This window comes from Limanda limanda, chromosome 8, assembly GCF_963576545.1.
Source record: "Limanda limanda chromosome 8, fLimLim1.1, whole genome shotgun sequence".
Taxonomy (NCBI): domain Eukaryota; kingdom Metazoa; phylum Chordata; class Actinopteri; order Pleuronectiformes; family Pleuronectidae; genus Limanda; species Limanda limanda.
In genome coordinates this window covers 15,412,925-15,427,053 of record NC_083643.1, presented here as the reverse complement: position 1 = coordinate 15,427,053, position 14,129 = coordinate 15,412,925, and the positions used below count along the sequence as shown (strand labels likewise).

Below are 14,129 nucleotides of genomic sequence, written 5' to 3'. Positions count from 1 at the left end.
GGATTTTCACTTCATTGATGACCTCTAATTAGCAGGAAAAGAAAACAATGAAACAACAATTGGAGATGAAATATTTCATTATGTTGAAACTTTTCTGCTTTTCATCACAGGTATCAGATGTTCTGAGGCCACAGAGGAGCTGGAGCCTCCTACAGCTGTGTTTAATGCTCCTACAGCGCCCTCTAGTGGAAAACTATAGAAACGTCAAGTAAGAACAATCTAAGTGGGCTTTAATACTTCAACAATGTAACTTTATTTCCAGTTTGTTCCGACAAACATAAGCTGTAATACAGATTCTTCATATAGCAAAAAACGTTATCTTCTTAAATGTTGCCTTTAGGTGTGTATGTATGTGCGTGTGTGTGTGTGTGTGCGTGTGTGTGTGTGTGTGTGTGTGTGTGTGTGTGTGTGTGTGTGTGTGTGTGTGTGTGTGTGTGTGTGTGTGTGTGTGTGTGTGTGTGTGTGTCTGTGAGAGTGTGTGTGTGTGCGTTTGTGTGGAATAACTTGGATGGGCTTTAGCCGCAGAGTTTCCTCTGAAGTGTGATATTCACCTCTCCAGTGGTGGAAAGGTGAAACCCTTTTGATACTGATGATTGATTTCTACTGCTCTGGTCCACACAGGCCGAGCATTGCCTTCTGGTAGTCTCCCTTGGTGTGTTCCTGCAGACACAGAGCAGGTTAGAGGAGCTGCATGACAGAGCGAGTCTGTAAGTCAGTAATGGATCTGAGGCAGGTTGAATTATTCATTTACCAAAATAGTCTTTTGCAGAGTCTGTCCAAAGTTGCTCTTGTATTCGGAGCAGATCTTCTGCAGGTCCACCTCGCAGCGGGACACAATGATCCTGGTCACCACCTTCTCTTTGGCTCCTTTGCTCTGCACAGACGAGCACAAGTCAGCACTTACCGAACTCGTAGACCTTCTAAACTTAACCACAGCAGCTGATGCAACGCTGCTGTAAGATGACTTTTTTGCCAACTTTGGATTCTGTGATCCTGAAGCAAAATGTAACTTTCACAAACAGATGTACTTCTTACAGTTGTTCCGAAAAGAAAGAAAGAAAGTGTGGGCTTTAAAAAAAAGCCAAGTTTCAACAGGAGGAGGAGAAGAGCGCTGTAACTACCTTCATGGCTTCACTCAGTCTCTTGGCAAAGTACAGCTGTTTGTTTTCAAAGCACTGAACTGAAAAAAAGAAAGAAAATCGGAATAAATATCCACAATACAATTTGAATTATTATACAATTATATAATACAAGTATTTAATACGTGTATAATACTGTACATTGTTAATTCTTAATATTACCAATATAATAGTTATTTGATATTAACCTGAATAAATAGGGTCACTGTCAATTAACTGAAATTAATAATCAATGATAAAAGATAAATGTACCTAGCACCAGAAAGGACTTTTGCAAGTCTCCTTTGACTTCCTTCATAATACTCTCCTGCATGTCATAGGGGCTGTAGTTCTTGTACCTCTGAAACACTAACAAGCAGAAGATGAAATGATTAAAACAAAGCAAAAAACAACACTGAATGATTCCACAGGTGAACTCTTCGATCACCTCTTTGCAGGTGTGGCACACTTCTCTCAGACATGATGGAGATCCAGGCCACCACGTCGGTTCCTTTGTTCTGTATTCCAGCCTCGTAGAGTTTCTGAGTTAAACCAACAAAACACTAGTAAACAAGTCTGCAATGAAAATAACTGGTTACACAATGTTTAATTAAATTAGCCCCGGTTTCCAAATGTGTTTGGTCGTTGCAGTAGATTTCCACATCACTTAGTTTGGTTAAATAAAACAACTCAATTATTCTCATATTTGGGCTAAAGTGTGACACTGGCCAAACACAGATTTTAAAAGTCTGGTGAAGTCAGTAAATATATTCAATCGACCTCTACATCCAACACGACTCAAATAACCATCATAACGTTGATCTCAGGATAAAACAGTGGAAAGAGATGAAGGACACAAATTCACCTTCAAACTTTAACAAATCCACATTTCAAAGATGATGAATACTGCTCATTTTATGATAAATGTTAACATTTTAAAATTAATGAGTAAATATTTCCAGACAAAGAGAAAATGGCAACTTACTCTGGCATCTATATCGACCTTTTCAAAGTCTACAACAGAGGTTGGTTCAGCTCTCTTGGTCTGCGCAGGAATGAAACACGGCTCAGGTCAGTTTCAACATGTGATCTTATTTAATACACACAGTAGAATGTCAGATGCCACATCTCACCTGCACCAGAGCCAAGAGCAGCTTGGCAAAATTCCCAGAGGTGTCACCTGCAACGTCTTTTTCCAGATCCTTCTTAAACACTGTGGGAACTCATAATTTCATTTTAGAGTCAGCTCCATAACCACAGCAATCACATAACGGCTGAGTTACCGCCTTAACTATCCTTAAATAAGTCAATATTTTAATTCAAATTTACTTTCATATTCAGAATTTATTACATATTCTTAAAGATCCTCCTCTTCACTGTGGCTAAGTATCTTCTATTATCAGAGAATAATTTGCTCATGTTGCTGGTGGAGGGATGTAGTAGAAGAAGTGACCTACACTCTGATGTGCTGGACTTTGATAAAAAAAGAATAAATATTAGAATAATCAGAAATAACATTGATGCCACACTACAGAGGGTAAAGACAGGGGGTGCAGTGAGGGATTCTGTCTCTAAAGGACATAAACTGCAGCACATGGACACAAGGTTTAAAGCTAAATTCATCCATGGATCATTTTTCTTTCAGTATGAAATGTGTCCCTTTGACCTGAGCACCACATTCAGAGGTAAATGAGCAGCTGGGATGTTTTGAACTCACGTTCTTTGTAAACCGTCTTGATTTCCACCATTTCATCGTTGCTGCGTGAGCACAAAAGCTCAATCAGTGTTTCCTCGTCTGTTCCTAAACCCTGAAGAGACAGAAATCTTCATTCCAAAAAGATTCTCATAGTTATTCACCACCTCTTTATATGGCTCATGAAAAACAAGGCATGTTTTCTTATGTCCACTAGAGGGCAGTCTAATCCTTCAGTGGGATTCATTGAATCCAAGTCCTCACCTTGATTGATCCTCTGATTTCTGAGGCGTCATATTGGGACGTGCTCCTCATCAGTCCAAGGATCACTGTTTCCAGGGATCCAGACAGCGCCCCCTTCAGGGCTGTGATCATGTCCTAAAAACATTCAAATGGCACAGTGTCATCAGATGTGTCCCTGCCCATGATCACATGATCAGAGCATACAGTATCTACTGTACCTTCTTCGCCCTCTTTTCATATGCGAAGGCGATATCTCTTCTTTGAGCGTAGGTCCGTTTTGTCAGGACATCAATGATGGTCTGCTCGTCCACTCCTAATGAAAAAGAAACACAAACACACATTAATGAGACAACGGGGAATTCAACCACTAAATATATTTTTAAAACTATATTGAAGTTATTTTGATTAAATTACAGAAGAATTGAGAAATAAAACATATAAACAACATAAAAACTGATCAGTCCCACAGCCCCAAGTCCTGTTTATATGTATTTTTAATTGTTTGCTGTATACATTGCAAAACATTTTTTAAAAGATGCTTGAAGATAAAACATTTAAAGAATATTTAGGAATACACTTAATGAGCTGTATTTTAAGAACAATGTTAATACTCTTTCAGAGACTTGTGGATTATAACGGCTGGCTGAACGTGGATTTAGTTTAATTTTTTTCTTTTTCAAAAGTACATTTTACATTATAATAGGACAGAAGACAGTTCACCTGTTATTAAGTGTCCTATGAAAACCAGAGTTAGATTGAGAGCAACATGTTTATCAACTCTGCACTGTAGAACAACACAGGCTCACTTCAACATGGTCACAAGGTATTTCCTACTCACGCCCGCTCTAGAAAAGAAAAATCTCTCAACACATAACTCATTCGAATCGTCACTACAACAAAATGGTGGAGAGTGGGAGGGTTGTCGGTCAGACTGCTGCCAGCAGCTCTAAGCCAGCGTCCAGAACAATGCTCTGCCAACACTGAGGCACAGACTTGGAGGTGTTCCCAGCACGGTCAAACGATTTTAAGCCACGATGCTGACTCACAAATACCAGCCACTGGAGAGAAGCTGCAGAAGCTGTTTTAGAGAGTCATGCACTGTTATTATAATCTTGCCTTTGGTTTTGATGGCTGTCTCAATTCTGGCAGCATCTCTGTCAGGGTCAAAGTCCGTTGCAGTGACCACAGTGGGGAACTTGGGCTCTTTGGTCTAAGAATTCAGAGTCGAAGAGGTTAAAACATGATCAGACAAACAGATTTCAGTGTGTGTGATGTGCTGTATAATTTCTGAGATCGATATTGGACAAAAGGAGAAGAGAAGTGTGGCATTACCGCAACGTTGAGAGACAGTTGTCCCAGGAAGTCTGATACCATAGCCATTCTGACGGTCCTGAAAAAGATGACAAAACTGTCAACACACAATCCGCTTTCACTGTTCTCAGATCAGATGTCTGAGTTGAATGGGTCACGTTTGTTTTGCCTGAAGACGTTATCACTTGATCCACTAAGGCAGTGGCTTCTAAACAGAGGCACAAGTCTGAATGACTTCAGTCATTTAACTCCTCAGAGAGTTGATTAATCTAATCAAGTTTCTACTGTTGCAGTTTTACAGTTTGGGAAGGCTCTGCTTAATCGTTTACATACTGAGAAACCACTAATTTTCAAATCCCTGGTTCAGTATGACTCACATTTTCTACAGTAACCCCAAAGAGACACACCCTGGAAAAATTGCTACCTTACATCAGGCTGGGTATTCACTGTGTATTAGTGCACACTAATACACAGTGAAGAGCCGGAATACTTCTTTTTTTTATAACTTAAGAGAAAACTAGAAAGAGCACAAACGCAGCACAAGAACAGAAACTGAACTGAAATTATGTGGAAATCATCTTGTGACTCATGACTAAAGTTGGAACGTCCCCTTCAACTTTTCTGTCAAGTTAATCTCAGTGAGGAGTTCTTGTTCTAAATCAAAATATAAAAACCACACTAAACTTACCTGAGGTGTAAAAGTTGAGATGATAAAGAGATATGTCCAGGCGACTCAAGTGAGATGGGTGTGGACGCTTTAGCTTTTCATACACACAAAGACTTCCCCTTTCACCGCCCCCAGCTCAGACTCCCTCCTCTCTCCTGGAATCCAACCTTTTCCACTGGAAGCTCACGAGAGGGAATTCAGGGTTTTTTAAGCTTTGTTCAAGTTCGACAACATACAAACGACCAGAGCTCTGTGCTTTCAGGAGATTATTAAAGTGATGTCAAAACCTGATTTCCTCCTCCAGAGATAATAACCAAACACTGATATGAACAGTTTATTTTTTATACAAAACATTTCAACTGACAAAATATACAAAACATATCAAAACAATACAAAAATATAAAGTGTAGAATTTACATTGTAGAAAGTGCTTCACTATAAAGTACACACTGTACTTCCAGTGAGAAATCTTAAGAGGTTCTTGGTGTTCTGTCCTCTGATTAACCTGTGATGTCAAATGAGATGTTAAACTGACTTCTGAATGAGCTTTTTAATATAGTTGTTGCGCCTGGCCGCGCGTTTTCCTCGTTTGTTCTTCACGTTCCCTCCTGCATTCCTATTTTGGTTCTTGGACTGACCAGCTCCTCGGCCGTTGGCCTGTGATGACCCATCTCTCACCATCTGTTGGATAAAGGGAGAAAAAAATGGATCTCTGAATAAATGGGGGCTAAATTCAAGCAGCTACAATATATCCACATTAACAATGTTTTTATTTGCTAATCTGATGATCTGTCAGTGGCTGAATACACGAGAGAAAACTAGTCTTATTAAAAGCTGTGTGTTGAGCCAAGAGATGAGTTAACGTCTTCACTGAGTGGAATTTTAGAAAGATATTCTGTGAATGTGTCAACGTCTGCACCAACAAACCACACAGAGCTGTTGCTGAAACTGTGACACTCTCTTTTGTCCCTGTTGTTAGTTATGGGCTTGTAAACTATGCAGTAGTGTGCCGGTTCAGCCTGTCTGATAAATGAACGAAGTGTTTTGCACATTGTATCTACTTTAGCTTCCAGAGAATTCCTTTGTAGGGACGTCTATGTGGGTCCAAGGGTGTGGACATCCTTACACTTCACCACAAATCAGTCACACTTTAACCTTTCATCCATTTGTCATTACCTTCCCAGCCCTGGTCTCTGAATCTGTTGTGGTATTTTTGTCACAGTGTAATCTGTCTATAGTGTTGTTGATAATGATAATAATGAAGCACACACCTGTGGTAAGGGTTTTGGAGGGAAGGTGCAGGGAACACGACCGTGTGCATGGTGGAAAGGAAGGACCACAGCTGGATCAACAGGTACCCATGGCAACAAGCCCGAGGCCGGGGGCTGTGGGACGGCGCCGTGGACCTGCTGCAGGTTGTAAGCCCCCCGACTCACTTTCCCAGTAGCTGCTTTCAATAAGGTCACAAAAGGCTCCCCTGGTTTGTGTGCAATCAGGTACTGTCCTTCATCCAACCTGAAAAAAAAAAAAAATTAAAAATTCACTGAGGGTGTGTTGCTTTAAAAAGGCACATATTCAAACATGTTTCAGACCCCTGACTAATCTCTGGCTTCCTGCCAAATGACTGGAACACAGGTGAATACAGAATGGAGATGACACATATTTTAAGAGGGGCTGAGTAATTGATTGTGTAACCCCCCCAACACAAACACGAGGGCATGCTAACGTCACAGCCTCAGCTCGAGGCTATCAATCCTGACTGTACAGAAACGTCATCATCCTAAACCAAGCGTGAAGAAATCTGTGCCCAGACAAATCAAATCACGTTCTCCAATTTGGAAAAAGTTTCCGAAGAGGCCCCACCCTTCTCCAAATATCAAAACAAAATCCTGTGCTTGTGTTGCAGTAAAACCAATAGAATCTCTTACTCTTTCTGCAGAAATGTTCATTGTAAACATTCTTTCAAGATCATATCTGATATAAAAAAGAGGAAAATAAGGGAAAGTAGCTCAGCAATAAACGTGTACAAACAAACCTATGATGACGAAACTTACCCGGTGAGTTTTTTCAGTAGGTGGTGCAGGATATTGAGACACTTGGACGGCCTGTGGGCGGAACACAGATATCACCAAATTACAGTCTGTCTACTTTGGTCGAGATGGAAACCTCAACACTGACTCAGATAACAAAAACACAGGCGATGACACCACTGACGAAAAGATCAGGATTATTGATTAGACTGACTGGAGCTGACAATCGACACTCACGTGAACCCACAGGAGATGTTCTGTTTCCAGTTGTCAGGCAGCTTCCTCAGCAGAGCTACTTCTGATGAGTGTGTATTGATGTGAGCTACAGAGACAGAGAGGGAGGAACAAGGGATGTGCTGAGAGAAGGAGCTAATGAGCGTGCACATGGAGAGCTTCACCTCCTCATCAGTCACTCTCCTGGAGCTTACAAAGTAATTAGTCTGATGATTTGCCAGCGTTGGTACAAGCTTTGAGTGTGGGGGGGGGGGGGGGTAAGAAACGCTCGCTGGTCCTGTCTGTGCTGCTGCCTCCCACTCCCGGCTTAGAATTCAAAAAGGCCTTCCTTCAATTATAGACTATTTTAGAGCCGGCAAGCCTGCACAGCCATAAATACACAATTGGGAAGCCACATGATGAAGCACATGATGAACAGGGAGCCGCTGAATAAAGAAGGAACTCTTATATCAGCCAAGTCTTCTGCCATCCAACAGTAGATAATCTATATTATGGGAACAGCAGTCTAGTGTATCATCACTGTTTTCTAACCGGCTATTCTAATCCTGCTCTGACACTTTGTCCATTTTTAGATAAACAAAAGTTTTTTTAAACATAAAAAGGAAACTCAAATGCTTGATTGCGAGTTATTTCCACTTCTGCCAGAGCTCCTCATCACATCGGCCTTGAAGGAACCAGTAGATAAGCTTGTTCTGTCGCAGTGTGTACTGAGAGACAAAGGGCTATAATTTAGAGACTAAGAAAAAAATACTTTCCAATGCATCATCTACAGAAGTTAAAGCAGCTCACACAGTGAAGACAGTGGTGTCTCTGCCTTAATCTTGATCAATGAGTGAGCAACAGATCATAAATCCATTAGGCAAGTTATTCAAGGTTAAAAACAACATTTAGCTGAGCTTGGCAAACTGCAGTTTTTGTAATGCCCCACAATCAGATGTGGCTTGTTGATATGGCAACAAAGTAAACTCAAACACCACTCAGTCGCAGCAGGATGGTGAGTCATCTGCAGAATATTCCACTGGTTGGTGGGAGGATATGCCTCATGGACTCTACTGAACTCCGTGAGGGAAGGAGAACAGAAAACTCTTTTTCTTGAGTCAAATTACTTCAACCTTTCTCTAATCTTTTATGTTGAAAAATAACTGGAATTACACAAGAACTGAGAACGATTTGGGAACATTTTGCATTGATCTCAAGTAAAGTAGTGGCAGTTATGGCAGTAAAAGTCGTACCTATGAATGAAACTGTGCTGGAGTGAAGCAATGTCTCTGTCCACAGCTGGCACGCCTCGCTGTGAGTTAAACACTCCACACCATAACTCAACTGGTACTCCAGCTTGGGCAACACGTGCACTGGTACATACTACTGGAGCAGAAAGCAGAGGAAAGATATCAGATATCATGAACTGATTTTATACACAAATACAACACATGCAGTCAGGAGATTATCCGGAGGGGTTGTACATAAGACTGCATTCTCCTACATGCCCCCTAGGAAAACCTCTGGATAATGTCCGAGTGAGTCACGAGGATACAGCAGGGGATTATCGGGAGGATTCACCACCAGCAAGTGGGCACATTGATGATGTTTCTAACAAACCATAGAAGCACAACTGGAAAAAATAAGGGTGTAAAAAGAGGTGTCAAACACGTAGAAGACAAAGATGTCAACTTAGAAGGACGGTGAGATTCCAGAGCTTTTGGTGATAAGGGCTGACACCTGAGTTAATGCACTATAAACAAAAACGCTCCTGTCTTGAATGCATAAATCATGTCCTGCCTCCTGCGCCTCCCTTCGTCTGAACAACATTTCTGTGTTGTCGTGAACGTGTCTGACTGCAGAATCACCTGCTTAATTCTTCATGTGTGAAAGGCAAACTGGAGAGAACGTCCGGATCCCTGAGTTTTATGACATTCTGGAGGACGGGTGTAAACTAACACGTCTACCTGGTTCTGGCTGCCGACTTGTCTTGAGTGAGTCAGTGAGACCGAGCTGCGCACCAGGAGCAGCGTGTCCTGCAGACTGTGGAGCTTGTAGAGCAGGTTCCCCTCCTCTGGAGCTTGGTAGTCTTGTTCATCTTCTGCGCCAGCCTGCAGGTCGTGTGACAGTATTTCTGCATGACATTAATGTGTTAATGTGTTAATTAAGGATACAGCCACAATTGAAATCCACATCAATAAACATCTACTTGAAACTCACTTCTGTGCTCGGTCGTGTTGACGTGAACCCCGGGTGCAGATGTGTGTGGAGTGGAGCAGGTCTCTCCGTCCTGGTCCTGGTTTCTCTCTAAGTACGAGGACACGCAGGGTTTAACCAAAGACGTTGGGTTGGAGTGAACCGGGGGTCCCGTGCATGGGGCGCTCTCCTGGGCCACAGTGGTGGAGCATTTGCCTGGTGTGTGGAACATTGCTGTCTGCATGCGTAGGATCTCTCCCAGCTGGTCGCCGGCCTGAGATCTTCTGGATTGACGCGTCTGCCTCGTGGATTTCTCAGGGGAAGACTGTGGTGACTTCACGGGGAGGGTCTCAGAGGCCGGGGTCACGGGGGGGTCAGCAGAGCATGGTGAAGCCTTCAGCTGAGGTTGTGATGTGGTTGGTGCAGCTGGAGACAAATCATCAATGACCAGCTTCTCATCATCAGATTCTCCTGTAGAAGCGACGTCTCGGTCACTTGTCTGTGCAGAGTCGTGTCTCAGCTGTTCAGTCTGCGGCTCACAGGTCTCACTCTGCACCTGCTGAGCTGCCTCCTTCATCACGGGATCATCGTTCATCTCTTCTAGTGAACTGCTGCTCTTGTTTGCAGGATCCCCACTGGACGTTTCCTTCTTACTTACAGCTGGGACACTTGTAGCTTTTGTACTTTTAACACCGACATGCTGCTCAGTCTGTACTTTCTGCTTCTTGGAGACTTTAACGGACGACGTCTCCCCGAATGTCTCCAGGTCAGTGAGGTCCATCTCAAAATCGAGACTCTCGTTTTCAAAGGACACTACATTTCTCTGTGAGCTCTCCTGATTTAGAAAGAGAAAAACATTTCTCCAATGATATAAAAGCACATATCACATGTTTTTTCACTGCTAATTGTGCGTCAACATACCGGAGTGGGTTGCTGTTCACTGACAGGAAGTTCTGTCATTAAATGAAAGACTTTTTTTCTTCCGTTCTTTGTGATGGAGAGCTTCAAACTCTCCTCATGGTAGAAGCGACTCCTCTCTCTCACTGTCATTTCAGTCTTAAGCAGGGGGGAGTCTATGTACACCGTCTTCTTCAGACTACTGCCTGTGGATGATATATGATATACAGGACTATGACAAACAGTGCCACCAAGAGGCCATTTGATGTCAATGCACACTGTGATTTATCTTTACTTACTGCTTCATTTTGTTTTTCTTTCAGAAACATGAAGACGTTTTCATCTTTCACATAAAAATCGGATATAAATGCATCGTCAAATTCAAACCTTTACTCGATTTCTGAACAGTATTTTAACTGTTTAAATCTATTAACTATGCAGAGGTATAGTTGCCATAAGTCAAAATTCTAACTTATTTAAATATATTTACACAGGTAAGGTGAACTATCTATATACAATGACCTCACCCTTCTCTGTCTTTTTGTTAATTGGTTTGTATGATTGTTGTTTGTAAGAAGATTACACAAAAAAGAAGATTTCTACAAAACTTGTTGGAAGTTACGTGATGTGGGTCAGGAAACCATTACATTTTAGTGTGGATCCGGATCAGGGATAAGGTTAATTATTTTTGAATGATTTGAGAGGTGAAGATGAAAAAGAAGAGGGATTACAGGCATGAAGTCATCTAAAGCACTTTTACCCACTGGAAGTTTTATCCCTAAATTGCTCCTAATTAAACTGTCTCTCCCATGACAGCCCGAGTTCCTGAATGACGAAGCTGTACCTTTTCCTGGATTTGATTTGATCCAAACAGGCAGCTCCCACGGCTCCCCAAACTCAGGACCATGGTTGTCCAGTAGCTTGACCAAGGCCTCTCGAGTCATACACACATGAGGCTCATAACGTGCACACAGCTTCTCTGCATTACCATCACTGCTGATTGTCTGTAGAGAAAAAAGACAGGGTCACACCAGAACAACCACAGTATCAAAGAGTCAAACAAAGAACAAAGAACACACACCAGTGGATACAAAAGTGTCTACATTTAACTGGACAGTCTGACTTGGAATCACTCAGAAACACAATTAGAACTGGTTTTGCTGAGCAAGACGTGAACACCCTCTGGTGTCTTTTGTGAAAACTGCAAGAGCTGGAATGGAGTTACAATAGACCTGCGGTCATGAATCCCATTCTAGCAGTAAAACATCGTTGTAACTTTATTGGAGTAATTAAAAAAGCGAGACAATTGCTTACAGCGTGCATGTCCTTAGCCTTCTTAGCTGGAGGATTCTCTGATGAAACACTGTGATAATCCGATGCAAGCCGTGCATCAGCAGGCACTATCTTGTGGTCTGTAATATCCACATTGCCCTGGAGAAATAAAAGGGTGGAAACAAAAAAAAAAGAATAAGTGAATCAACAGTAAAAGACTGATTCTGCAATACAATACTTCAAGTTCAAAGGCTGAACAGAACCGTGGACAATGGCATTTATGCAGTGAAGTCAGTGAAGTGCAGGGAAACAGCTCAGGTGTGACACAAGTACACGACCAAAAGTGCGTTACCATGATTAGAAGCTGTTTTTCGAAGGTCAGCGTCAGCCCTGGGTTGAACGTGCCCCCCGTCAAACTCGTCATCTCGTGGATTTGGTAGAGTTGAGGAATCGTTGTCATGTAATCCAAACAGCTCCTGAAGAATTCCTGAAAACCATTTGAGCCCTTTGTCGTCATATTGGTGAACAAACCTCACACTGAGCTGACCACAGAATCAATTCTTGTAGCATCAGTACCTCGGAATATTGCATAGCTCCGTGTGATATGAAGTTGTAGTCATCAAAACACACTCTGGCCACATCTTGCAAGTAACAAATGAACTGCATCACTTCTTGGTTTACTTGTTCCTTTAAACCCTGAAACTGAAATATAAGAGCAGATGATGAGAGTAAAGCAATGCAAAAGAGACTGGTAAGATCTAAAAACCAGTAAGGTGGTACCTGTGGAGGAGCCATGGTTTTCTTACTCATCAAATAGCCGAGATACGCGTTCTGGTCTCTGCTGGACAGGGTGGACACACACGGGTAGGGCAGTCTGGGTTCAGGGAAAGCAGCCCGGGCCTCATTCTCAACCTGACTGACCTTCACTTTGGATTTATTGGCACCCTTGCATTCTCCTGGACCTTCTGCACCATTGTCTGCAAATGGATCATCACTGTCACAGCTGTCCCAGCTCTTGTTTTTAAACTCTACGGCGACTTCTGCAGGATGAGAGCTGGAGGTTTGCGCAGCCCCGACATCACTTCCCTCTTTTATGTTCTCTTCAGGACTGAGTCAGAGAAAAATCTTAAATTCAGTCTCATTGGTTAGACTGTAAAACCACAGTATAATACAATTTTAATTTATTGTCATACCTTTGGAGAAATGTCCACAGTTCTCTGATATTAGGTGCAAGGGAATATTTATCATAGAGATCTCTGGTGAAGAATGGACCATCAGGAACTGGAGGATCTTCCCTTAAGTTAAAAACAGACAGGAAATGATATCAGTAAATGATTTATAACAAAGTTCTACATTACCACGCTTTTGTACTGGGACAGACTCACATTCTTGTGACGTGCACAATACAATAACTCAATTGGCGTTTGTTGCTGCTATGGGCTGGTGTGCACTGTAAAGGGAGAGTTACTCTATGTTTTCTGTTAAATAAAATACATCTGGGATGAATTGAAGTGAGTAAAAGCAATGACAACGACTTTAATATTTCCTGTAACACCCATGTAACAGTAAATGTCATAGTGAAATATATAAAGTAAAAAAAAGAAAAAGGATTAAGATATAGATACATTTATCCAGTATATATTGATACTGGGCAGAACGCAGGCAAGTAAATCTATATTTGATTATATATGTATTTAAATACGTGGTCTGTATTAAATAATCTAAACTTACAATTAACATCTTACAAATGTTCCCACAGTGGGACTAATAAAAGAGGATCCTATGATTGTTTTTGGTTATTAGTTGGCAGCTTTCAATAACCTTACAATGTTTTATCAACTTGGTGATCAATATTATATCTGTAGCAATCTGACACGTTTAAACTATATATGTATAAACAATATGTCCACTTCTAAATGATGACAGATGTTACACTGTACATGTGGATATTTGAGTTGAGGTAGGTGATTTAACATTTTAATGTCGTCACTAGTGATGGAGGAATGAAAGTAGACTCCCACAACAAACCAATGATAGCTCTTCACTTAGTAAACTTGTGATGGAGTCCCTGTCTCCCTGTCCCAGCCTGGGACTCTTCTCTTCTCTAGTTCTCTCCGTTCATGTTTCAATAGATCAACCAACACGAACAGAACTAAGCTACAAACACCATCATGGTGCTTATTACTGTCTGGTTTATGTTATATTAGCATGCGATGTTTGGTTAGCACGGCTAGCTGTTAGCTGTCAGCCACAACAGCTCTCAGTCGGGCTTAGCTTAGCATGCTAACCAGCATGTTTGATGGTTACTATGAGCTACCGTTGAGAGCAGGTCAGTTGAAATGTCCGACCTGTGAGAACACCTGTGACAGAAGAAGCTTTTGAACACCGCTCACCACTGCATCTCCATCACTGGTCACCGAAAGCACGATATCCAGCATCAGAGTTAGTGTAGCATCAGTTAGCATTAGCCGGCTAACAAGCGTTTGACA

General features: G+C 41.8%; 2 protein-coding genes across 3 annotated transcripts; both read right to left on the bottom strand.

The window, feature by feature from the left end:
- Positions 1 to 452: 452 nt before the first annotated feature.
- LOC133009099 (annexin A2-like) lies at positions 453 to 5,089 on the bottom strand. The gene is made up of 13 exons (XM_061076503.1): positions 5,054 to 5,089; positions 4,387 to 4,444; positions 4,171 to 4,264; positions 3,273 to 3,367; positions 3,076 to 3,189; positions 2,836 to 2,926; positions 2,252 to 2,331; positions 2,104 to 2,163; positions 1,567 to 1,660; positions 1,392 to 1,487; positions 1,122 to 1,180; positions 752 to 874; positions 453 to 660 (listed from the first exon to the last, which is right to left on the bottom strand). Exons 2-13 carry the CDS (start codon positions 4,432 to 4,434, stop codon positions 601 to 603), a joined length of 1,014 nt encoding a protein of 337 aa, XP_060932486.1. The 5' UTR covers positions 4,435 to 4,444; positions 5,054 to 5,089; the 3' UTR covers positions 453 to 600.
- A 264-nt stretch (positions 5,090 to 5,353) lies between these two features.
- On the bottom strand, positions 5,354 to 14,129 carry ice2 (interactor of little elongator complex ELL subunit 2). 2 transcript variants are annotated; one of them, XM_061076568.1, is made up of 15 exons: positions 14,034 to 14,129; positions 12,834 to 12,935; positions 12,421 to 12,748; positions 12,217 to 12,342; positions 11,993 to 12,127; positions 11,683 to 11,799; positions 11,213 to 11,372; positions 10,393 to 10,574; positions 9,496 to 10,306; positions 9,243 to 9,409; positions 8,529 to 8,658; positions 7,300 to 7,384; positions 7,087 to 7,137; positions 6,304 to 6,547; positions 5,354 to 5,713 (listed from the first exon to the last, which is right to left on the bottom strand). In XM_061076568.1, exons 1-15 carry the CDS (start codon positions 14,045 to 14,047, stop codon positions 5,558 to 5,560), a joined length of 2,808 nt encoding a protein of 935 aa, XP_060932551.1. In that variant the 5' UTR covers positions 14,048 to 14,129; the 3' UTR covers positions 5,354 to 5,557. The 2 variants fall into 2 exon arrangements, with proteins under 2 accessions (XP_060932551.1, XP_060932552.1); XM_061076569.1 differs by having other exon boundaries at positions 12,421 to 12,680.

Bases quoted from the DNA above. Each gene is read 5' to 3' on its own strand.
- ice2 (XM_061076568.1), bottom strand. The intron at 11,373-11,682 runs GTAAGCAATTGT...TTTTCTCTACAG, and splicing joins AGGCTAAGGACATGCACGCT to ACAATCAGCAGTGATGGTAA. The intron at 7,138-7,299 runs GTGAGTGTCGAT...TTCCGCCCACAG, and splicing joins AACATCTCCTGTGGGTTCAC to GCCGTCCAAGTGTCTCAATA.
- LOC133009099 (XM_061076503.1), bottom strand. From the start codon at position 4,434: ATGGCTATGGTATCAGACTTCCTGGGACAACTGTCTCTCAACGTTGCG. The intron at 3,190-3,272 runs GTACAGTAGATA...GAATGTTTTTAG, and splicing joins ATGAAAAGAGGGCGAAGAAG to GACATGATCACAGCCCTGAA. The intron at 661-751 runs GTAAATGAATAA...CTGTGTCTGCAG, and splicing joins CTCTGCAAAAGACTATTTTG to GAACACACCAAGGGAGACTA.